This window comes from Platalea leucorodia (assembly GCF_965183815.1).
Source record: "Platalea leucorodia genome assembly, chromosome: 3".
In the NCBI taxonomy this organism is placed as follows: Eukaryota; Metazoa; Chordata; class Aves; order Pelecaniformes; family Threskiornithidae; genus Platalea; species Platalea leucorodia.
In genome coordinates, this window is record NC_138825.1 from 45,855,179 (window position 1) to 45,880,768 (window position 25,590).

Below are 25,590 nucleotides of genomic sequence, written 5' to 3' on the forward strand. Positions count from 1 at the left end.
TTAACTCACAGGTTTTTTGGTTTTATTTTTGCATTTAATTATACCAAGCCATTTAAGGTAGATATGCAGCATCCCCTGCTTCAGCGCGGTTGTCAAAGAGGAGTGGAGTTACAGGAAGACTATGCTCAGTCATTCACCGGGCAGGGTAAAATGTGCGTGGCAGAATAGGTGTGAGCTTGTGCTCAGAGTACTTTCCTTGGGGGGTGTCTGCTCATTTTCCTCTCTTTTGACTCAGTGCAAAGCCACTGGAGCTGTTCTGACCAAAAGGCAGAACCCTTGTAGTGGAAAACACAGAAAGGTTCATAAGTTTAGCGATTTGTTATTTCTGTTATTCTTGGGATTCTTATGCTGATAAAACCAGTAGTAATATGCCAAAAGTACTATGTACATGTGGGACGCTGTCAATTGCATGGAGTTCATCAGGATGCCACTGATTTAAATGTATTAATCTTTCTTTTAAAGGCAGGAGAAAACCCAGGAGTCAGTCAGTCCAGGCACACACTGCTTTAAACCAAAGGCCCCCTGCTTCAAGTCACTCTGGACCAATTGTAGAAAGCCGCCAGCCTTTCATCCAAACGTCTACATCTGCCCACGAAATTGCCCAAAGGCTTTCTAGCAGTCAGCTGTCATTCCACAACTCGGCAACATCTGTGTTTTCCCAGTCCCCCGCTGTTCCTGTTGCTGGCCAGCTGACTGTGCAGGACCGCGCTGCAGCGATGCTCAGGTCCAGTCTGGCCTCTTCCACCAGCTCAACTCTCAGCCTGCTGTTCGGCAAGAGAAGCTTTTCAAGTGCGTTGGTGATTTCTGGGCTCTCAGCTGCAGACGGAGGTAACACCAGTGACACCCAGTCATCCAGCAGCATGAATATCGCCATGGGTCCATCTGCTAGAGCAGCCAGTCAAGCGACTCGGGTAAGGCTGAAGCCAAAATAGCAGTACTAAGCGTGAGCTACTATACTGCTCTCCTATCAGGTTCTTGAACTGCCCTCACCACCCTTTAGTTTCTTCCTTCTCACTGGTCAGAAAATAGTCTTTCCCAAAACAACGCCAGGATTTTGGTATTTGTTTTGTATTTTGCTGCATCAAATGAAAACAAGACTGTTTAATATTAGTGTGTACATGAGAGTGATCTATTTCTAAGTAAGTGACAGGCTGGCTGTTAAACAGGCACCTGGGATTGCACACTGGGGCAAAGTCCCTCTTCCTTTCACTCAGATCGAGGACTTCAGTCTTCATTTTCTGCGGCCCAGGTAATGAGTACCATCATAAGCAAACTAAATAGCTCCTTCCTTGCTTGCGTACGCAGGCCTTACTTATTTGTACAAAGAGGAACGGTTCCCACTGAACAGGGCACTTGTTCTGTCCCTCTCTCTGACCAGAAATTCAATCCAGGACCTGAAAGCCTCGTTGCTGAAAGGGTTAGTCAGAGGAAGGCTGTAGGCAATATTTCCCAAAGGAAACCTGCGTGCCCTGTGATTCAGCATTTCCTAATGGCAAAACAGTACACACAAAGAACTTCCAGCCCTCTTCCCAGTAGGCTCCCCGTTCTATTCCCATCTTCCCTGGAAAACTGAATGCACATAGTAGTGTTATTGTTTTATTGCCTACTTAAGTATATTTATTTAACTTTGGTTGGCATCAGTTGCTTTCCTGAATTTTGAAACTTTCACCTCAGCACTACAGAGCAGTAATGGGAGAAGAGGGACTAGATAGAAAGGGCGACTGCACCTAGAGGCTGAGTGGCAACATAATTAAGACAGACTTTCGTATTTGGCCTATCAAAATGGAAACCAGGTTGGTCACAGGGGAAGACTGTGGATATGGAAAGTCCAAAACACTTTTCTGCTACTATCACTCTGAACTGTGTATAACTTCCCTAATTTTCAAAGAATTCTCCAAACCTCAGGTGAAAAAAGCTCCTTAGCCTGTGTGTATTTTGCTCTCAACCCAAAAATACCATGTATGGTATGGTTCCCTGGAGTTTTGCCGTGAACTTCGACAGAAGTTGACTGAACGTTACTCATCTGGGTCCAATCCTGCTTTATTACTCTAATGAGCATTAATAATATCTCTACATGTACAGCTGAACATATCAGATGACAAGGCATAATTCCAGCTCTCAAGAGTTTACAGCCTAATTTGCAAGAACTCAGCCAGCCTGCAATGCTGAGTAGTAATGGTAGGATTCACCTCGTCTAACTTTCAGCCGTCTAAAGTTTGGGCATGAAGCCTCGGCAGATTGTTGGCGTGGCCTCTGTGTTGAGCGGAGAGGACAATCCACGTCACCCTGACAGCTGTCAGGAAGAAATCTTCCGCTGGGACACTCGTATCTCCCTGCCAGCCATTGACAGCCTAGGTGATACCCTACGACTACGTGGTTAAGTTTAGATGAGGGAGTCCTGGCCCAAGTAACTGCTGAGAGTCCAGGTGCCTGTTTGATTGAAAGTGGTACGGAGGAAGTGTTTTATTCAAACGTTAACACAGCACAGTTCTGGAAAGCTTTTATATTAATGGACTCCTTACAGTGGGGTGACGCTGCACATAACATTTTCAGACTGATAATTGCATTCCAGTTTTGATGAAAAGGTTTCTTTGTAAGTTGGATTTAAAAATTGGTGTATAAAGCAAGCCCCAGAGCAACCCGATTTAACTTCTTAGAAGTCGGCCCTGCTTGGAGCAGCGGTTTGGACTGGATGACCTCCAGAAGTCCTTTTCAATCCAAATTATTTTACAGCGCTCTATACATGTACATCTGTGGTACTAAACCTCTACCTCCCGGTCTGCTTTTCTTTCCAAATTTATGTGTTGCACAAAGTGTGACAAGTACCTCTTCAGAAGTCCCTTGCGAATAATGCCTGTTAAGAATCCGTGCAGTTTCACAGAATGACATTCCTAAATCAATTTTTAACTTTTTTCACCTGTCACTTCAAAAATAGCTGAAGTGTTACTTAGAAATTTCCTAAACTAGTTGCCTTTTTTCTTTCTTTCTTCCCAGCAACTCACCGAGACCTGCGAAGCAACCGATGCTACAGAATCTAGACCACGGCGAGAGGCGGGTCCGGCCCATGCCATATTCATGAGTCAGAACCTGGAGTGCAGAAGGGCCAGCCAAGAAGATATGGCCCTGGAAGACACCGCTTCTCAGCAAAGCCTGTCTGAGGAGCAGTAAGGAGTATTCCCAGCACAAGGGCCACGCGCTGCTTAGAATTAAATAAAGACAGAGTTAGGTCAGGGAGCCACACGTGGGTTTCGGTTCTTTCAAATGTACCAACCAACCTCCAAATGTTTATTTTTCTAACTAACTTCTACACAGGAATACTACGGGGCAGATGTTCTTCAGCTACAGGCCTTGGCATAGGTAGGGTTGGAAGATGTCCTAAAAAACACACAGTGCCACTTCATCTCAGGTTCTTGTAAATCCTAGAACAATGAATACAACCTGTTTAACGTTCCTTCCCCTGCAACGGTTGGAATCATGAATGAATACAGTGGGAAATATTAATGTAACTCAGTGAAAAGCACACAAGACATCTCTTTCCTGCCATAACTAAACAGCTGATTGCATGCAAACTAATTGGCATTTGATATATAACATATAGCAAAAGGCAACTCTGAACAGAAGCAATGAATACATAAAAGGACAGTACACCTTGTACTGTAACATTAGAGCTAAATCTGATTTTTTTTTTTCCAACAGCAAATCTCTCTTTTATTTTTCTTTAACATGTTATGCAGGTGGCAATTCTGAATAGCAACATAGCATCACAGATTGATATACTGCATGCAGCCATATTGAAATATTCTGTGAACGAGCCATGCTACACAGATTAACAAAAGTCAAGTGTGAGAAAAGAAGGTATCCAGTGCATGGAAAGCCTTCAAAGCATACGGTGCACCTTATTTGCAAAGAAAGCAGCTTTGCATAAACACCTGCTCGTAGGTATTATCTCGTGCTCCTGTTTGGTTTACAGCAGTGTTTCTCAAATTCCAGGCAACAGCCCCCTTGGGAGTTGCAGAAGGGCCCAGGGGAATCCTCCTCAAGGACAGGAAAGTGCAAAGCAGGCTGTAATTATTGTCTGGAAGTGTTTGTATTAGGAGGGGAACTGCTAAATGCCTTTAATTGCTGGACACAGCTCAGTGTCCATAAATACTTGTAGCCAGTAATTACAAAGCGTTCTGATTTCCCTCCCCCAGAGAAACTGGGCTGCTGCCAATTTAATAGTTGCATAAAGACAGATGATGCAAAAAGGGAGGCTGCGCTTTCACAAAGTTTGAGAAACACTGATTTACAGGAATGCATGACTACTTCGGAAGCCGAAAGGCTACAACACATCCTTCCTCTACTGCAGCGTCTAAACACACACGTGCGTGTTCTCCTCATTTTTTCTTTTTTTTAAATTAAAAAAATTGCAGCTATCAGTGTCTTGCTGTTCCTCTTTACTGTAACTACCATAGATTGTTTCTAATTCTCAACACGATGATGTGCAGCCAGGCTGTCTTATCCCAATTAACAAGAAAGATTTAACAAGAGATGCTGTAGCTAAGTCTCATTACTGTTAGGCGATACACAGTTGCATTCTGAGCTTCCTACTGTGCCACACTTAAGACTATAAGTAGTAGAACTAAATAACACCTAGTGAAAATAAAATGATCCAAGTACGTTTTGTGTGGCAGCAGTTTCTGGGTTTTCTTTTTTATTTTGAATTGGTTTTGCTTGCTTTCTGCCTTAGGAAATTGAGAAATGTATTGTTTTTCTTTCACTTCAGAGCTTGATGAATTGATTATTTATAAAGCTCAGCACAACCTAGGCAAAATTCTGCTCGTGTTCGCAAGGGCAAAAGCAGAGCCTTCCTGTACGGCCCCCTGAGACGCGTGGTCACCAGTGCAGTTTAGGCCCTCCTAACCCAGGTGTGATGTGGAAGAGGAAATGGAACTCGGCTGCTCCCCTCTGACCACGTCTGGCAGATCGTACCTCTCCTCCCACCGCCCCGCTCATGAAGTGCTTCCCTACAAATGAAGGCTGGAGCTTATACAGGTAGGTGGAGGGCTCTTACCGACAGCCACCAGCCCCGTTTCTGGCCTGGGGGCTTTTGCATGGCAGCCTACTAAGATAAAGCATCGCCGCTTTGTCTTCCTGAACCCTGCCTTGCACGGAGGCAGGGCAAACAGGCGGTCGTGGAAAGCACTAAAAACTTTCCCCTGTTCAGTTAGCCTCACTTAGGCCTCCAATTTTCACATCTTTAACTTAAGTTTGAATTAATTTCCATCAAAAATAAGTAACTAACTCCAGTAGTCCCAATCAACTTAAATTATTCTGTGTAGCCAACTCGAGCATGCTAAACCAGACTGGGAAACAGCCGCACAAATCCTTCCAGCAGCAAGCCGCTCTATCTGCTCAGCGCAGACTAAGGCCCAGCAACACCACCTTCCCGCAGCCCCACATCTTCTGTAAGAGACTCAACCATCCCCCTGGCCTCTGGTACTGCACCCTAAGATAACGCAGCTGCCTCACAGTTCCTGACTTGGTTCAAGCCACCGGCCCCTGGAGCGCAACTCCTTGGGGACAGCAGCGCGCCATGGAGCCCAGCCTCCTGCTGCGCAGGGTGGCTGCCAGAAAAGGCACGTCCCAACTCCTTTGTTGAGGCACGGTGCGCAAGCAGGGCAGAGCAGGAGTCACGCTAAGATTCAAAAATGAGTTCCTTTCCATAGACGCAGTTTTTATTTTGTCTTAAAGTTGTTTCTGTAGCATAGTGGGGGGTTGAAAAAAACCCAAGAGTGACCATTAACAACAGTAACAAAGACAAAATAAGTCGAAGATGACAGCACAAACTCTCCCGTGTTACATTTCTCCATAGTTTTGGAGCAAGTCTGCTGCTATTAATAAGACTGCTGCTACATGCAGTGTTTTTAAATATGGGCCAATCCTACAGAATAATCAGACATGACGGTTAGAAATAAAACCTGGAACTAGGTGTGAGGTTGTATTGATTAAACACATCTTAGACCTCCCCCCATGTCTGCGTGAGGCAGAGAGAGACCCGATTACTCTGTACATGACAGAAGATGCGTTTAAGGCTCTGATGCACACAAAGGTACCTAACCTTTACACAAGGCCTAGTTGCAACAGTGAGCTGCTCAGAACAGCTCTGCGTAGCACCAAAAGGCACCCGAGTCCACAGGAATGCTGTTCTCAGCACTAGTGCTTACAGATGCACAAAGGCTTTAAGCCATAATTTTATTCCTGAAAGACCTAAGCAGCTTGATACTTACCTCACACGCGAGGTGCTTCAGAGTTGCAAGCTGGACGTACCTATGACACCTCAGGAACCCCACCTGTTGGGCAGTTTTGGGCTCTGAATGAAAAGCAAAGACTACTTCCACTGCTTTTAAGTCAGCTGTGGCACCGATGGTAGGTTTCACAGTGCGTAGCGCTGCTGTTGAAACTTGGCCCTGAAGTTGCTCGGGCTGAAGAGTTTCCCTACGTTGTTACATGTCTGATCTCTTACCACCGCTGTGATGCAGGAAGGATGGCCACCACCAACACATAAGTACCTTTTATATGCAGTTCCATTTGGTGTCAGTTTTGAAGATTCAGGTGCTATGCTTGAATTTTTCCAGAGCTGCAGAGGCCACTTACTGAGCAGGGGCTGAAGGCCTGCCCGGTGCTCATTCAGCCAGCCCAGAACCTTCTTGTTTCTACAACCTGAAAGCAGTGACACTCCGGTCTCGCTAGCAAGCTGAATGCATCCTTTGAGGAAATCAAGAACTTGGTCCACAAGAGCATTGCGTCCATGTAGTTTTTTCATAGAAATGTCAGAAGGGATGAAGAGATGGAGGCCCTAACTGCCTCCCCCCAGCTTAACCCCAGATAACATCACCACTGCTGCAAAGAAACATGGGGAGTGGTTTTACCCACACTGGCTCAGCAGGGCCCTCACAACCAGAGGGGAACGCACACAGTGCAGCAGGCTACAGGCAGGAGGATAAGGAGTATATGGTAAAACAAGCACACGCACACTACTTCAGCCCTTGCATTAAATGTGGGATACTTACCCCGCTTCCCATTCTGTTTTCCTAAACTTTCCTTTCACTAATAGGCTCTGGTTTACATCACACAGTAAAAGCCAGATGCTACGCTCCTAAGGGTGAAACATGGCCCAAGGATCTGGTGAAGAGACTTTTAGTAACATTTGACCAAAGCCAACCACAGGCTGCTGAACTGCTCACACCCACCAGGTACGCGGGCAAGGCCCCAGCCTGGCCTCCAGCCCGGCTGCTTCCCACCACAGCACGCAAGTAGGAAACAGTGATGGGCGCAACGTACAAAGTTCGGTTCTGTTCATCCAAAAATAGAAATGCTGGAGGTCCTGCTGCTCCCTCCATTTTGAAGTGTCATACAAACTTCTTCTATGGGAGGAACTGGAGTTCTCATTGAAAAGTCTCACCTCCTTCCCACAGACAGAAAATCCTGGCATTCATTGCATTTAAGACAAATGTTAATGAAAAGGACTTACCAGTGTGAGTCTTTTTCCCTCAACAAGATGGCCAGATGATACTCTCAATATCTATGAATGACATTCTGAAACTATTAAGTTCTTAGGAGTCTGTGTGACACCACTCTCAGCTTTTTTTAAAAGCTATTTATTAGAATAAAGCAAGAAATGTCATCTGCATTTGGCTCCAACCCACCAACTGACTGCTCTTCTCTTGCTGGGGCATTTAAGTTAAAGATTAGCTGAACTTTGTGCAGCTCATTTTAGAAGATTAGAATTACCAGTGAAATTCTCCAGCATGTAATAATCAACTTCTCATCAATCCGTATTTTTTAACTACTCAATTATTGCCATATTTAGATTACTCCCTGGATTGGGAGCTGGTATTTAATTACAATGTTTCACTAGTGCTTGTACATCCTTAAATCTGCAACACAGACATATTACTTATAATTAACTTTGCAGTAGGTCAAGTGTTAAAGGTTCACCTCTTGTCATTCAGCCTGCTCAGAGTTTCACAAGTCAAAAATTGTCTAATGCATGATAAATAATGCAGCCCTGTTTATTCCATGCTCTGTGCAATTTTATGTTGGAATTACAAGCCTCCTTGCCAAAAAAGTCCTTGATTCTGGGGCTTCGAGAGAGTAATTGGTACCTCATATTCTCCCCTTTTTTGCACCAATTAAAACCTGCAGGTGCACTAATGTTGTCATCTGGAATCTTGCTGGTACATCAGAGCCTGTTTTCACCAAATGTGTGCTATTAGTAAAATCGGCCCATCAGGGGAATTGTGAATGCTCCGTTTGTTGTTACAGTGCTCTCAAGGCCTTCCAAATATTTTACTAGTGCAAGACCAGACAATAAATTTTTACCTCTAAAGTAAACACAGAGTGTCATAAAACCTTAATTCAGTTGGAAATATTACTCTCTTACTCACTTGATGTATATTTGAAACAGGTGAATCATTTCTTCAGAACTGTCTCAGATTTAAAGGCCAGACATGACTGTTAAGGTCATCTAGGATCTCCTGCTGAACACAGACCACAAAGTTTCTCTTTATTTCTCTTGAAAAGCACTCTAGCTCACAGAGAAGATGGGCTTAAAAAAAGAACAACAAATTAAAGACTCTCACCAATCCCGAGATAGGTAGCAGAAAGCAAGAGCCGCTAATGTCATTAGCAAAAATACCCTTTGATTTAAAAGGGCTGATGCTTCACTCACAGCTCCAGTGAAGGAAAAATTGACCTCCATTTTGGAAGGTTTTCCAGTGACTGACTGCCCTCACTACAAAAGGTCTTCCTTGCACTATGAGACAATGGCTTAGAAGTTCACTGGTCCAAAGTTCCCCAAACTTGTTATGATTCTTTTTTCTCGTCTATTAAACGATGGGACTACAGTAGGCATCGTGGCACTATATGCAGGGCAATAGATCTACTTTTATGAGGAACAAATACCGCTGTAAGTGAGGAACTCCCAACAATACTGGCTGAACTGGAATTTGGAAAAACTGAACTCTGCCACCACTCCTGAAGGAAATCCCCTCCCCAGCCTCCACAGAGAAGTGTCAAACATCTCCGTTTTATTTAGCTTTAAAGGTCAGTCCTCATTTAAGACTCAACTGCAGTCGCACTAAAACCTTGCTAGACTTTGGGTAATTATTTAATCATTGAAAGAACTATTCTTTTGCAGCATATTTTACAGCTGAAGAGACTTAACATTGGAACAGTAGGATATCCAACACTTCAGTGCAGAGAAGTTTCTGTTTGAAAGTCTATGCCACGTAGCCCTGAAAAAGTTTACTGTGGTCCCAAGTCCTTCACCTCTAACAAGGTGTCTTGTCTGTGTAAGGTGCCTGAAGTAATTAAGGGATTAGGGATACCTTCAGGGCACAGCCTTATTTTGCAAAAAGCAGCCAGGAGCTGTATGTTCGCAGAGGAGGGGGACCCTGAGAGGAATTCTCTGTTTCCCAAATACGATGAAGACGATGCTACCATCCAAACGGATTTGGGCAGAATGGTAGCGTAAGGGGGCAGTCAGGGAACAAGGCCATGGCATCCTTTAACATGGTGCGTACCTCCTGCCATCTGTGGAGGGGCAATGTTTGTACCAGACCCTCGTTCTGAATGTAGGGAAAATAAAGGACATCCCCTCCATGCTCCCAGCTGTTTCCAGGGCTCCTGTAAAAAGGCCTGTCCCCATCCAGCCCCCTGCAACTTTGGGTGTCGGTTTTACAGAAATAAATAACTAAACTGATATTTGAAAATGCCTTTAAATAGTTTGCTCATTTTAACAGTTGTTGAACTGAACAGAAAAAAGTTAAGCAGCGACTGAATGCTTAACAACTTTTTAAAGCCAGACATGACTATAAACCGTACAATGAAGAAGTATGCACCTGGGAGGGAATTCTGTTTTCACAACATGAAAACTGATTAAGTGGTAGCACTTTGCCTGAACACATTTGCACACCTCACAGGGAAACACATTGTCTAATACTCTCAAACACTTCTTATTTGACCATTAACCATGAAGCATGTACAGAAATGAAGAAGGAAAAAAACCCAACCAAACAAAAAGTATCAATAAACAGAACAGATTGTAAAACCCATATAGACAAATGCAGTATTAAGTTGATCCTGACTTAATAAACTCTACGTGAAAAACACACGTCAAGATTCGACTGAACTTCATGGACTTGAAGATTTATATATATAATTTTTTAAGGGGGTGCGAGGCAGGATTGCCATCAGAAACTTGAAAATAAATCCAAAATGCACCCCTCTTATCAACTACTGTCTGGGCCACTTAGGAGAGGGTAGGGGTGGTTATTTGTCCTCCTGAAGTGGAGTTCTGCAAATGTCACTTGGGACTACAGGAAATTTCCTGGAAATTCTAGATAACCCTTCTTATACTCCAACTGGAGAGAGGGGTGTCTGGGGGTAGGGGGAGAGCATCTGCTTATTCCTTCTACCTCCTGAATCGTCAGCACCCGTGCTGAAACACACTTGGCCACACCGAAGCAGGGTCACCGACAGCAGAGATATTTCTACAGGCAGAGCACACATACATTTTGGGCAGGGTTCTGTTCTGTTACAGCAGGGCTAAGCTCCAGGTACAGAGTTGCTCTCTACCCAGAGCAGTCCACACCACACTCTGAAAGACTAAGATCTCTAACAGATTTGACAGTTAATTGCTTTTACATGGTGTAACTAGGATCAGAGTCAGACCACCTAACTTCCAAATACGCAGATTAGAACTGGATGTTAACTACGCATCTGTTCAATTTTTTTGAATGGATCAGCTTGTGAACTGAATAAACAAGAATCCTGCTAGCTCATTTTCACATTTTAGAGTATTACCAGCTTTACCTTGCTTACCCTGAAGGCTCCAGTAAAGCCTCCAGGGGCTAAAGCAGGAAGGACAGACTCTAAAACATCCGCAAAATGTTGTAATGTTTTGTAAAAATAAAAGCTTTAGTGTTTACAGGCAGGAAAAGGTCTTCATTTTCTGCAGGATTCCACAGCTGCCAAGATGTCTTGCAAAATGCTGTTTCTGTTTTCCTTACTAACCTAGAGAAAGAGAAATTAAAACTGATGTAATTTGATGAATAACCTGTATATGAGTGTTTACTTCAAAAACAAAGCAGAAATTCAAATGCATTTCTTTCTCAGTGGAGGAATGTTGAATGTCAAACACCTGCCTTCCTCTGCTACTCAGAACACAATAAGCTAAACCACAAACCTGCATATGTAATTGAATATTCAGTGATCTTTTTGATTTAATTACCCACGGTATTTTGCAGTATTATTCAGGGCTTGAATAACTGACAAGAATCGCTCGAAGAACCAGCATGTACTTTTGTCATTACTAGAAATCCCTTTCAATTACCAAATATAATTTTCCTGCTATGAAGTGGAGTTCTTATGCCTTCGGTACTCGAAAGAGTTGTATTTGTTAGGATGACAGACCTAGTCAAAAACATCTGCAATGAAAAAAATTAAAACAGGCTTAGCAGCGCAACTCTGTATTCCGAGAAACCTTAGCACTGCAGGATAGAACCACCTTGAAAAAGAAGTAAGATGATTACTTGACAAAGCTGGGGGGCTTTTGCAGCACACTGAGGTACGCCTTTGGTTGATCAGTCCATGGAAATGTTGGGCTTTAAGACCAGTACATGTGAAAATCCATATAGTCCAGCGTCCTGTCTTTTGCTGGGCCCATCTGCATTGCAGCACGTGCCAGATTACTGTAAACTGCCAAGCAAATGCCAGCACTTGCTAGTCAGCTCAGCTCCCAGGTGCAGCAACGACAGAGCACAGAGCTGGCAGGGGTGTGTGTGTGTGTGTGTGTCTGTGTCTGTGTGTCTGTGTGTGTCTGTGTGTGTCTGTGTAAAATTACCCCTTCTTGAGAGACCGGGTCCTGGTACAGAGCCCAGTGACCCACAGTGCCATGCATTACGAACTCAACCAAAACCTGGGGAGATGGCTGGGGTGGTGAAAGGGTTAACAAGCATTTGTGAAGTGTCAGCAAAAGCCTCATTTTAGAAAGCCTAAGAAATTTTCCCCGCTGTTCAGGTCCCTGCAGAGAGGGCAGGAAAAAAAATCAGACAAAGACAGATGAGCCAAAAAAAAGTGAGGACGTTCATATTTTTAACAAAGTTTGAGAAATGCTGTTTGACGAGGAAGGAGAGACACCACACCATGTGTGGCATAAAACTCTCTACCAGCAAGGTTTCACTGCATCCCCTGTAGCTGCATTTAAGATCTGAGCACAAGGGTTTGTATCCCTTTCAGTACTACAGTCAATACTGAACAGGAGAAAGTATTATTATTTTTAAATAAGCGACAGTCCTACCTGAAGAATTTGGCCCTAGGAGCCTACTGCTATTTACAGTCACAGACACCCTACCCAAATGCTGGAAACCAACTCTGTAAAACCTAGAGACGGTGGTCTCACCTACGCTACGTGAATTCAAGAGAGCAGATCAACACGGGACTGATGAAAAAGTTACATTAAAAAAAAAAAAAAAAGAATGAAAGGGAAGATCTGCCTGAAAACGCTGCCGATTTTATTGTGCATCATTCCAAGCCTATTACAAGATAAACAGAAAACCCCACAATAACAAAGAGAGCAAGACAACAAAGAATGGAATTGCTCTTCAGTAAGGCTATTGAGAGACCCCAAGGTAAACAAGGCACAGAGCATAGATCAGCCAAACTCCAAATCTCACAGCAAGTGTCCCGATATCCTGACTTTCAAAGGACCTTCTGAACATTTAATAGCTCTTCCCACTGTCTCACAGCCAACAAAAACAATACTACATTTTATCTATCCCTTTTCCATACCTACATGCCAGAAGTCCAGTGAGAGCAGCGGAGAGAAAGTGCCAAGTGCTGGGAAATTTTCACAACTGTTTTACAAAGGCTGCTTGATAGATACAAGTCTCCTCTTACGATCTGGAGGCATTCTGTGCAGGCAGCTTTCCCAGAGAGAACAAATCTCCCAGTACCTTACTGAATGTTCAAACAGATGGGTACATTTTTAGACAGGGAGTTGAAAGTAACTGTAGGTGCTGCTTCTACTAAGCATTTAGATAATTTGGAGGAAACTACCACCTAGACTCCAAGCAGGCAACAGCAGAGGACAAAAGCTTCCTTCCCCTAGCTGTTAAAGTACTGTCAAGGAAACCCCTCTTGTACAGTCTGTTCAAACGGAAACTTTTCTTCTTCTGATCCATTTAACTATTTATTTTCTTTCTTAAAAGGCATACACAACCAAACTTCACTAATGGGTTTCATGGAAGCAAAATTAATAGGTGGGAAAATGGGAGAAAATGAATACTTGCCAGCTGCTAAGGATAATCTGATCCTATTTACAACACCGTGTCTGCAAAACTACACAGACCTGGGCAGTGCAAAAAGAGCCTCTGTAGTTTCACTGGAAAGTTTAGTTCTCAGCAAAAGGGAATTGGGCAACAATGGAAAGAAATGTGTTAAATATCAGAGCTCCTCTGGCTAAGTGCTCTAAACATAATAAATTAAACATTTGGGACCAAATCCTCAACTCCTTTTAGGGCGTCTGGGCCCATTCACACCAACTGAATATGCTTTCAAGACAGAAGGGACTGTAAAACCCCAAACAGCTGTCTCTATGCACTTAGCATCAAACATCAGAACTGTCCTTGCGACGCTAAGAGAAGGATGAGAAAACCCTGCTGAGTTACTTGAATGCAGCCTAACCCCATACTCAGTGACAAAGCAGGCAGAACTTTCTTTTGGAAGGTAGCCACCTACTTCTGCACACTTCCAGGCACCATAAAAGTTAGTAAGAAATTACTGACCATGAGCTATTTGGGCACTCCAGGTTCTCCCCATGCCACAGCCCTTGAAGAACATAGCTGGTGATGCAGTATTTACTTCAGCTAGTAACACCTCTGACTCCCCACGGGCAGGTTCTGTTCCTGCTCATGCACACGGTTTAACTAGCTGGGAAAGAGCATGGCGTGTGTCACTGGAGCAAGCGAGACAGATGCTCTCCTGCACAAGACTTTAGTGTAGCAGGTCTCTGCCACCTGGGAACTGTTGCAGGCTGTCACCCATTCCACACCCATGCCTTTGGATAACGGGTTCACCAGAGAACTCTCTTCAAACAAAGGAATCTGCATGAACCCTAATCTCAGCAGCATAAACAGGATGGCTCATTCTTTTAGTAAAGTTGTTTTTAGCTAGAGAAAACATTGCTCCATTGAAAGGAAGACATACAGGAAGGCTTTTGCTGGCTGTAGTCAGTACTTAAGAGAAAGATCTATTGGCAGACTGATACAGCTAACAACCCGGGGCTGAGTGGCACACGGCCTCAGAACATCACCTGCTAAAAAGAGACAGCGGAAGCCTCAAAAGCTTCCTTGAAAAGTCAAATGCTGTTTTCTAGCGCTCTATTTCCTCCCCTGAGAGGGCCAAACACACGCTATTGCCTTGCCGGGACTGCAGCCTAAGCACTGAATGACGGTTACTTTTGGTGAGGCATTCTCCATTCCCTCCTCCCCAGTCCTACCGCTGGAAAGCAAGTCATACAAAATTCACATTCATGTGCATCCCTGTTCCGGAACCTGACAACTAACGCACATCAGCTTGTCAGTGGGAAACCTGGGGTTTTACCTCTGAAGGGAACGGTAGGAGTTGAATGCTTATGTGAGGAAAGGAATCTTCTCTCATCTTTGCCCCTAGTATTGCTTCAGCACTAAATTAAACAGGCATTTAATTTAAGAAACAGAAATTGAAGATGATGATGGGACCACCAACTAAAAGAAAGCTGAGGAACTTTTCTGAGCACTGCAGTTTTACTAATCTCGCTTTGAAGAGGAAAAAAGAAGACGGAGGCTTTGCCTTCTCTGCAGTAATAACGATCATTCAGTAGAAAGTTGTTGATAGTGTTTTTTCCTTCCTCATGCACTTGGATGAAAACAAAGTAAGCACTCTCACTGTGACGTGCATCTGGTAAAGAACAGGCTGCAACAGCATACTGCTCTACAGCATATTACCCCTGTTAGTAAGCCAGGATGTGTAAGTCCCACTTACTGAATTTATAATTTATAGAGATGCACAGTTCAGTTTTGGATATATAGCTTTATTCTCTACTATAAATAGTACACACTGAGCAGAAAAATAAATCAAAGGAGTGGGGGCTGCGTATAGCTTGTTTTTGTGAAGCATCCAGGACACTTAGAGATGTTAAGGAAACCTCACTCGTGTATTCCTCTGAACAGGCTATGTTTTGTTGTGATAAGTTTTTGAGAACCTCCCTGTAACTGATCAGAAATGCACTTTGAGGCCTTAACATTCTGAAAATTATGTCTGTAAAAACAACATAATGAATTCCAAAATTGGTTCGCTGACTCCAGAGAAAGTACACTCCATTTACAAGTGTCTTTCTTCTAGAAATCATTTCTGCAAATTCCACTGCTGCCTTTTTTTTTTTTTCTTGAATATGATTACTGGTAATATTTCTGCAAGCCAGTCTGGAAAAAAAAAAATTAAAAATCTGACTGTACTTTAAAAGATTTAACTCTTAGGAATAATGAATACTTATATGGCAATAATACTACAGCAAGAAAACCTTTTAAAACAACTATATCATTACTTCTACAGCCCCTCACAAGCAAAGCCAGCTGTGTGAGACTGCTACAGTAAATGCCAAATGTGATTTTTTTTTTTTTTTAATAAGGCGAACACCTGCCCATTAAGAATAAAATGGAAACTAAAAAACCTTATTTCATACAAGCTACCCACAGCTATCAATTGGTAGTACCAATTAGTCTTTAAACTGAGCCAAATACAAACCAGCAACCTAGAACAGAAGGCTCTTTAAGGATATTAAATATTACTCACATTGAACACTTTAACATCTTTCCTACTTCTTATTTCTTCAACAAGATCCAGTGGCTTTCCCTTAGGTATTGGAATAGTTCCAAGCACCACGGTCCCTGAGCCAGTCAGTGTTTGACGAACAGCTTGAATAAAAGCTTGGCTGAAGAGTTCCATTTTACCAATCTCATCTATGACACAAATTTGTTTCTCTGCACCACTGCCATGGTTCACCTGTGGAAAAGTGCATCAAGAGACTGTAAAGAACACAGAACTTAGAACAAGCAACAGAAATAATTTTATGCTAGTAAAAGAAATATCTCCAAAAGAAATCAATTCAATTGTAATACTGGGGAAAGTGGAAGAGTCAAAGCTGCTGCTGGTAACTGACAGACTTCTAAATCTATCATTTCTATTTCAGCACAGATTTTTGGAAAGATGAAAATACATGTACAGCATAAATACCAACTACAATAGGAACTATCCATAAGATCAGTTATCCTTCAAAGCAGAATTCTCATGATGGTCCCATACAAGCTATTTGACAATTAAGAACTGCACTTTGCCTACTAGCAGCTCTCAATCAATCTGAGGGACACCAATTTTTCAAAACTTCACTCTTCCCGTCAAATTATGCATTTAGAATAGATAAATATCCACACAACACAAGTATTAAAAAAAAGGACTTGCATTAAGTCTAGATTTGGAAGTTTCTCCTCTTGTAGCTGGGTCAAAGGAGGGTCAAAACTAGCATTTCTCTCAGAACACCTAGCTTTCTTCAAAGCTACCTGTATAACAACCAAGCTGTTTCCAAGCCTCTCTCACATCAGAACAGTCATCTTCCATTTCTTTGTCGAGATATAGCTTATTCTATAGTCCTAGCCATTCCCCTGGATCATAGGATAGGCACCATACTAACGATTAACCACACTTGTGGTCTATTTGTTTTTTTCATGAAGCGAATACTGTGCCAAGCAGTACCGTGCTGCAGACTGCTGTGAGCAGCAGGGAAGCCTAGGAGAGAACATGGGTGATTCCCACTGAGGGAAAGGCAACTCGGAAAGCAGAGGAACTATTCAACAGAAAAGGAAGTGCACTGCCTACCCTCTCTTGGTAAAAGTAACTGGGAACTGTACTCCATTATTTATAGAAGTGAAAAGGAAACCAACTCAAGTCAAAAGATCACTGTAGATCCATGAATATATACCAATACCAGCCATATTATACAGAACCTAAAAAAAAAAAAAAACAAAAAAAATCTAAATGTTTTCCCTTGGGAAGGCAAAGTATTCGCTTCTGGGAAAGTGGAAAAACTGTATAACATGCATCCTAAAATATTTTCAAGCAAAGTCCCTGCTGAGTAGCTGTTTTATCTAAAATCCTTTCATAGATCAGTGAGCTAAAAATCCAATACTAGTCAGTAGGTCACACACTGAGAAACAGAGCATTTTGCTTTGAAAAAAAATCCTCAGTCCTGCCTGGTAAAGTTTCCAGAACCAGAGAGATCATCCATTGTAGGATCTACCCCTGTTCTCACTGGAGTGAATGAGATCCAAGCCTTAAGAGCTGAAGCTGTCCTCCAGACTGAATGGGCACGTGCCCACTCTGTGCTGCTCTCTGATCAAACCAGACCATACCTGTGACTCTCCGGCCCTCATTCTTCATTCGTCTCTTCTTATTTCAGTTCTATCATCTTCCTCATTCTCCTCCTCTCCCATTCTGCGCCGCCTACATGCATGACCACATTCCCACAAAACCGATTAGCAGTGCTTTCAACGAGAACAGGGTCATGCACTGGCCGACCCTGCTGGCCCCTTTTCTTCTTCTCTTCACTCTCTTATACTCGCAGAAAGCTACGTAACAACCAGAAAAATTCAACACTGCTAACACCCTTCTAGCAAGATCTTTCCTGGACTTCACATTAATGCAGCAGCAAAAGGATTCCAAGTACAGTGCTGGCATAATGAAGTCTTTTTTATTAAACTATCCTTCTATTTGCTAACATAGTAAATCAAGTTACAGGGAAATTAAAAATTAAAAATTGTCCTATTTTATTCATATTTCCTTTCTGCCTTGCCCCCAATGTCTTTGCTTCCTTATTCTCAGACTTCAATGTTCCTTGACAAAAACAAGAATCAGATCTTCAATCTCATTTTTGCTCCTTGCACCTCTTTGGTTTTTTTGTTCTTTCAAAGTTCATTAAGAAGTCCCTTATTCCTTGGTCCCTTGAGCTTTGACAGCATAGAAAAATCACAATAGGATTTTTTTAGTAGTACAGTTCAGCAGCTGCTGCATACTGTTTGTGGTATGTTACTGCCAAAATCAGATCTGTTCTTGTTTAATTTTGGAGAGGGGAAAGGTTGGAGTGAGAGAGAGGAAGGAGAAGGAAAAAACAGTAACAGAATGTTAGGAAAAGGATAGGAAAAAGACTGTGTGGAAAGTCTTGTCACAGTCAGAGCACTCCTTGCGCAGCAGGCTAAATCCCAAATTATCAGGCTGCTACTATCAGTTAAAACTTACTAGTCTGCAGGTACGTATACAGTAGTAATCAAAAATAACCACTGGATTCAAGAAACAAATGCTTCTACTGGAAGAAGATGGGAATCAGAGAAAGAGGGAAAAAAAGGCTGTAAAGAAGAAGAGCAGCAGCAAAAGCCTTTTTCTTGGACCCACTGACTCCACCCAGCTCTGCGTGGTAAGCCACGCATACATTTTGTTTGCTTTATAATATGCAAGACTGTGGCAAAAGAAGAAATCTCCTGTTGGCTGTCTCTCAGGCCAAGGAGGTCCTGCTCACAGGACGACGTCAGATCAAGAGCAAGAGAGGATTGCAATCTCTCCAACACCACTATAAGAAGCAGAAGAGAACAAGACAGATTTGCCCCTCCAGCTTCCTGATCCTGAAGTCAATCAGAACCAGCAATACCCAAGAAACAGGCCATTTATTAATATTAAAAACTAGTGCTCTAGAAGGGCCTTCCAATAACACTGATTATCATAAAGTGTCCATTTTTCAGCAGCGTTCATAGAATACTCACATTTCTCAGCATAGGTAGAACCAACTGCTCAAATGAAACAAGGTCTACAACATACTGTCCGACCCGATATTCACGTCTTGAAGTCGAAGAATCAGAACTGAATTTGAAAAAGAGACACACAATTCCTTCTAAGTAATGAGTTTAGTGAGAATTCACTGCAGTCACTTCAAGTGGATTTACGAGAAGTTATCGCAATAAGTCAAATCCCCTTAATGCTTCTAAGAACAAGAAAGAAATCCTGTAAACCATCCATTAAGTCATGCTGCAGATAGCAGACTTTCAGATAATAAATACACCATAAGCTACCTTCACAACTACGTAAGCTCAAATATGAACAGCGTATGGAAAGACAATGGGATCTAAAAAGCCAGCAGGTATATTTATGCTGAAATCAAAATACATGCCTGCAGTTCAGATCTTTGAATTTGGTAATGTGACACTACAGACAGCATCACAGCAGTAGCCCAAATCTCAGTATGGGCTGCAAAACCCTTAAACAATCTTGGAAAAAATATCAGTTTGCATGTGCTGCATCACACTATCCTAGGTGAACCTCCTTTATTAGCAATATGCAAACTATTTAGTCAGATCAACTATGTCTGAATGAGGTGCTAACGTCACACCCGGACCTAGACTAAGTTTTGCACAAAGTGTGAAAAGCTAAGTCTAGTGAAAGAGGAGAGACTGTGAGCCCCTCTGCACTTCAGAGGCCCCCCTCTTAGTGGGGCTCTGAAACCCTCTTTTTCTTAAAATTCACATGTGGGTTTTGTGGGCCAGTCAGTGGCTCTTTAAAACAATGTTATATTAAATTTCCCTTTTATTTTCCATTTCTGTCTCCATAAATTAGCTGGTGGAAACAAAAAATCTTCCTCCCTGCCTACAATAAGCTACTTACTGTATCCCAAAGAGACTTGGTCTCACAATAAAAGGCTCAGCAGTGCTTCCTCTCTATCTGGTGTAAAATAGGCAGTAAGAGAGAACATCCTTCCCTAGCATGTTTTCAGTATTTCACTGCGCAATAGAGGCACTGTCTACACACACAATACAGGTATCAGCCAGGACACGAGAACTGAACAAAGAACCTGACCATGAAAGCCATGTGTACTGGAAATCACCTTCTGGAAGAGCATTTAACATGCCAACCGACTGGAGCAGAAGCATAAAACAATAAGCCACTTACAGTTATTAAAATCTCAGTACCTGACTCTAGATAAAGGTCCTCGTTTTCCAGACAAAGTGACAACATCAAATCCTGTTCTCCTGCCACCTTCTCTAACTTCCTCTGTGTAAAATCCATCAATGGGAATGCCTGAGGATTTTAGAGCTTGAGTGACTTTCTGGATCAAAGTAGTCTTTCCAACCCCTAAAAATAAAGAAGAAACAAAAAGCACACAGAATTAATCTTCTCCACTAAAATCCCATTTTTAAACACCACAGTAATGATTCAGTTCAGCAGGAACACTGATTACTTTTTAACTTTGCAAATTGTTGAGTTTTTTTAAATGGTAGAAAAGGAAAGAACAGAAACACCTTTTAAAGTTCATCTTGTACTGACTTTGTAATGTTTTATTAGCCTTTAAGAAGTATGTCTACAGTGAAGTCACAACAGAATGGTAAAAATATCCTAGGCTACCACTAAACTTGTCAGCTTAGATAGTGCGCGGGCAGGCCACAAAGCTTGCCCCAAGGCAGGTAAATACACGAGAGCCATACTGTTACACAACTGATACCCAAGCCAGCTGGAAGACAACTGATGAATCTCCCTTTCTACCACTGCTATTCGCTACTGTTTAAGAACAGAGCTGAGATCATCCCCCTGTTACGATCATAAGGTCAAAATTGACTGCTGTTACCAGGAGCCTAACTGGCACAAAGGACATGCTACTTCTATTGATGTCCTAGAAATCGGAAGCCCTCAGTGCCCCCGAGATATCAGGTCCTACATGGCAAAAACTATTTCCAACAACAGAAACATGCTTCTTATGGTAATTGAAGCAAGAGAGGTTTTAACTAGATACAGGGAAAAGCTTTTTTATCATGAGGACAATCAAGCCCTGGAACAGGTTGTGCAGAGAGGCTGTAGAGTCTTCGCAACCTTTGAGGTTTTCAAGACCTGACTGGATAAAGCCTTGAGCAACCTGGTCTGGCCTCAGAGGTGACCCTCCTTCACACCTCCTGAAGTCCTTTCTCACGTGAATTATCCTGTGGTCTTATAATCCATTTTCTTACTCTAAGATGGATCCTTAAAACCCTCGCCACCTGATGTCTCCTAGCACAGTCCGACGTACTTTCTACAATGTGAACGTTGGACATGTTCCAGACATCCTCTCAGTTCCCACAAAGGAGCTATTTCTTCTCCTTTGCCATTGTACAAGTACATCCCTCGACAATCTCCTTTTAAACTCAGCTTTATTGCCTCTCACAAAATTTAGTGTTATCACTCCATTTTTAACCGTTGCTGTCAAAAAAATCAGAAGATAGAAAATATCCTGCAGAATAAACCTTTAAATTCCTGGAGACAAGGAAAATAGACCAAATGCAAGGTGCCTAAAGATGCCAAGAGAAATGATTTCAACATGCACCTACCGAATTCCTCCCTTAGATTTTAAGCAGATTTAGGAACTACTTTCTTAACAGTCAATATCAATGGCAAAATATTCTGTGGCTTCAAGGGCACCTCATCAAACTATTAAACAAACTTTTCAAAATTGAAGCCAAAGGGATTCCTGGCATTTGAACAACAATAAAATGACAAATGTGGCACCATCAATATCTACCATCTTTCCAGGGCCTTGTGTCTTTAAGTGCATTTATACTAATTTGGCTAAGTAGATTTGCTATCTCTAATTCGGTTACCTTCATTCAGTAAATTGCCAAAGAAAGCTAAAATGATTCAAACTAAGTTTAAGAAAGCTTAAAGTTACACATTTGGCTAATCAAAACATTACATTCCATTTCTGTTAAATGAACAGAGACAAGGCCTAAGCAGGCCTAACCTCTGCGTCTCCCAGCGGGCTGCCTTTAGCCAGGATGGAAAGACAAAATGAAGTGGGTGGAAGGTATTGCTATCTCAGCCTAGCACTAGTGTTTTAAATTCTTTCCAGACAAGACAGGTATCTGCAAAACGATCCCAAAAAGGAGAATTAGGCCCACTGCTTTACTTCCAGAGCACAAAAGAAAGCTTTGCAATCATAATAACTGGTTTATTTCTTTGTCAACCTTATAGTTTGACTCTCGTACTCTACACCACTCTACTTCCACAATAATCAGATTCCCCTACCACGATAAACTACTCCACCGCTTCAATCAAGGCCTGCCCATCTGGGATACCAATTATTACCCATAAATGAACATTGCTTAGGTTGCATGTGCTAAATCACTACAATTAAGTTACAGAAAAGATGACCGCTCAGAAACTATTAACGGCTGCAGGTTAACTGAAGCAGGGTTAGTTGCCGGGGAGTTTTTATTTTCCTCCCAACACTGAACCGCAGGGCAGGGGCCAGGGACACAGCAGTAGCGTCTGGAAACGTACATGAGATGGGACTGGACGGAGAGCTAAAACGGGCTCTCATTAGGAACGAATTAATGAACGCAGCAGCGCCGACCTGAAGAGGCGACACGCGGGGCGGGGAGCAGCTACAGGCCTGCACGGCGGCAGCCGGGGTCACCTCGCAGGCAGCTGCCGGGCCCGGCGGCAGCAGGAGGCGCTCCCGGGGCTCCCTCACACCCCGGGCCGGTGCTGGGGTCCCCTGGCTCTAAGCGCTTCACAGCCCCGGGGGCCCCGCGCGGGGCGGCTGGCCAGCCCAGGCCAGCCCAGGCCAGGCCAGGCCAGGCCCGGCCCGGCCCCAGGGCGGCCCCAGCGGCCGCGCCGCCTCCTCTCGCCCCGCTCCCCAGGCTCCTCCTGCCCCCGTTACCTGGGGGTCCCGTGAGAAAAACGTGCTTGGCCATGGCGGGGGCCGCAGACCGCGCTCCGCCCTCTCCCCCCCTCCGCGGCCCGGCTGGCGGGAACGCCGCGCCGCCCCCTCGCCCCGCCCCCGGCGCGGCGGCCCGGCCCCGCGCCGCCTCCGCCTTCTGCCCGCGGGGAAGAGCCGAGCGCGGCGCCGTGCCGTGCCTCGCCGGGAGGCGCGGAGTCTGCCGCCGCCCCCCGGGAGGTGCCCGCCCCGAGGCCCCGTCCGGCAGTGCCCGACATGGCGGTTCTTGTGGCCTTGCACCACAGCGGCCGACGCGCCATTTTAATCGGCCGGTCCCGAGGGGGCGTCGGGCGGCGTGGGCGCCCAGGCGGGGGGGGTTGGCGCGCAAGCCCTGGCCGCTGCTGAGGGGAGCCGCGCCTCTCCCGCGGCAGCCCCCGGCGGGGATTCCTGCAAAGCTGCCCCGGGCGGGCGGCGTCTGCCGGCGGGCCGGGGTCTTCCCGCCCCCAGGGCAGGAGCCGCCGCGGCCGCAGGGCTCGGGCGGTTGACGCCGAGGGCCGGGCCCTTCCCGGCCTGTGGCGGCCTCGAAGGCACGGCCCAGGGGTGAGCTGCTGCCGTGGTGTTTCCCAGAAGATGGACGTTATTGAAGGTTAGGGGAGAGGGGAAAAAACAATGAATTTCCTAAATGTGGGTCAGCATTTTCTTTATCCAGTCAGCTTGACCTATTTAATTTCTGAATATGTGAAGAAAGCTCTCCCTAGAGCTTTTTACCCGTTTGAGTAAACAACGTGCTGCAGGATGCAGCAAACCAGTCAATTAAACAGGTTCTCTGATACCTCGATGCAGACAGTGACTAGGGGGTTGTTGCACATCTGAGTGAATTGGGTCACAAAGGAAGAGGTTTGGCAGGTTTAACAAAGACACTGACAGACGTCTGTCCGCATCCCAGCACGCCTCATGCATGTGGCCTCCTTGTTTGTTTGGACTCGGGCGATGGAGAGCTGTAAGACAGCAGGGAAAAGGATTTTTGTGTGGAGGGCTGTGGTGCGCAGGCAGAAGTCTGGGTGAGGTGATGCCCTGCCACCAAGGCGTATTGATCCCTGCCTGGCTGTAAGCACCAAAATGGTTACCCAGAAATACTGGGCTATGAAGGGGATACATCCTGGTTCCTAGAATCGTTCAGCTAGAATTGTTCTCTTCAGGTTCATCACATCTTTGTCTGGCTTTCATTTTCAGTAATTTCCCAAGGATTTAAGGGTTATTCATCATTTTCACAAAGATAATAAGTATCCTTTCAGCCAGATGAAATGTGTAGATCAGCAGGCAGAGCGTACATCACAATAGACAGGTATTTCCATAAATTGAAAGAAATGTTTTTGATGTGTACATCATATATGGCTACTCTTCCTTGTATTGTTTTATATTCTTAGCAGGATGAAGAGTAACCCTCTATTTAGTGATTCTGCATCTTTAAATATACAATACTTTCAGGTCAGCTAGGAGCAGTGTCTGTGTAGAATGGTGGGTCATCTGAAAGTGTGAGGGATGCAATCAGCTATTTCCCTGCATAATAAGAGTACCTTGTACCACTGCGCTTCTGGCTTCTGAGGAAAGCAAAAGTCTCTTTCAGTCTCCAGTTACGCTCCAGTTAAGGGTCAGCTTGTGAGGTAGAAATCATCGTCACCACTTTCAGAAGGAGAAATTGCAACAAATCGATGTTAAGAGGTGGGGTTAATAAATTATGCATTTGGTCCCTTGGGTGCATGCAGAACCAGAGCTGATGCCTAGGATCCCAAGACAGTATGGAGGGAAAGGAAGGTGTCTTGCAGAGGTGATGTATAGCCTGCCAGTAAGAAACGCGGGGAGGATGGTTAGATACACTCCCTGCCCCTAAATCTGGTGCAATGTTTCAGGATGGTAGAGGAGTATTTCTCTTTAGCTGGGATTTGTAAACCAAGACATTTTACAGCTGCTCTATAACTGCAGGTGAAGCACTTCAGCTTTAGGTAATAGGCTACCATTTAGTCAGGTAGTAGGAAATGTGTCCTCTTCAACTGCAGCCTCAAGTTAAGGGAGTTGAAATCCATATTGTCCATTTGACAGGAGAGTATCCTTGTAACCAAATTCACAGGCTTTTCCTATTAAGGCTGAGACACAGCACAGTCACAAATTCAAGCTGATTGGGCCAGACAGAGCACAGTTAAGATGTTAATGTAGAGGAGGGAAGATCTAGTTTCTGCCCTCAACACCATCGTACAGTCACTGGATATATTACATATGGTCAATTCACTGGATGTATTACATATGATCAGTACACTTCTGTTTTACATAAAATTTGGTGAGTCATCAGAAGCAAATTTTAAGTGTTACTTATGAGCAGACCAGGGATTGTTTGTATCATAGTTCAGAACATCTGTACCTTTCTTTGGCCTCTTTCACCGAATCTGGCCAGAGGTCATTTCGAAGGGGAGATCATAACTCTGAATTCTTGTTTGCCTATTCTCTGCTTTCACTGATGACCACATGTGGTTAATTTATCTTTCCCTTAAACATAATGACTTCTATTCCTCATTTCACATCAGTAGTGTGGAACATGTTTCATGCTTAAATACTTAATTAAAAAAACCTGACAGCTCTGTCATGCCTCTTGTGGGGTAGGAGGGTAGAGAGGTAACAAAGACAGCTTCCTATGTCATCTAAAATGAAAACTGCATTTTCATAGTTTACATTCCAGTACTTTGTTTTGTGTTTTTTTTCAGGAGCAATGAAGTTGTGCTGTTAACTTATGG

The 25,590-nt window shown here is 43.8% G+C and overlaps 2 protein-coding genes across 2 annotated transcripts in view; one reads left to right on the forward strand and one right to left on the reverse strand.

Annotated features, from left to right (window-relative positions):
* The window catches only part of PCNX2 (pecanex 2), a gene marked incomplete at its 3' end in the record, with an annotated part of 159,128 nt that extends 155,960 nt beyond the window's left edge, over nucleotides 1-3,168 (forward strand). Inside the window, exons 33-34 of the mRNA XM_082305421.1 lie at nucleotides 463-911; nucleotides 2,995-3,168. Coding sequence (XP_082161547.1) covers nucleotides 463-911; nucleotides 2,995-3,168 — 623 coding nt within the window. The remainder of the gene's footprint in view (nucleotides 1-462; nucleotides 912-2,994) is intronic.
* Nucleotides 3,169-10,921: 7,753 nt separating this feature from the next.
* On the reverse strand, nucleotides 10,922-22,882 carry NTPCR (nucleoside-triphosphatase, cancer-related). Its single transcript, XM_082305932.1, has 5 exons — nucleotides 22,808-22,882; nucleotides 20,091-20,253; nucleotides 18,891-18,987; nucleotides 15,877-16,086; nucleotides 10,922-11,058 (listed from the first exon to the last, which is right to left on the reverse strand). Exons 1-5 carry the CDS (start codon nucleotides 22,839-22,841, stop codon nucleotides 10,990-10,992), a joined length of 573 nt encoding a protein of 190 aa, XP_082162058.1. The 5' UTR covers nucleotides 22,842-22,882; the 3' UTR covers nucleotides 10,922-10,989.
* Nucleotides 22,883-25,590: the final 2,708 nt, after the last annotated feature.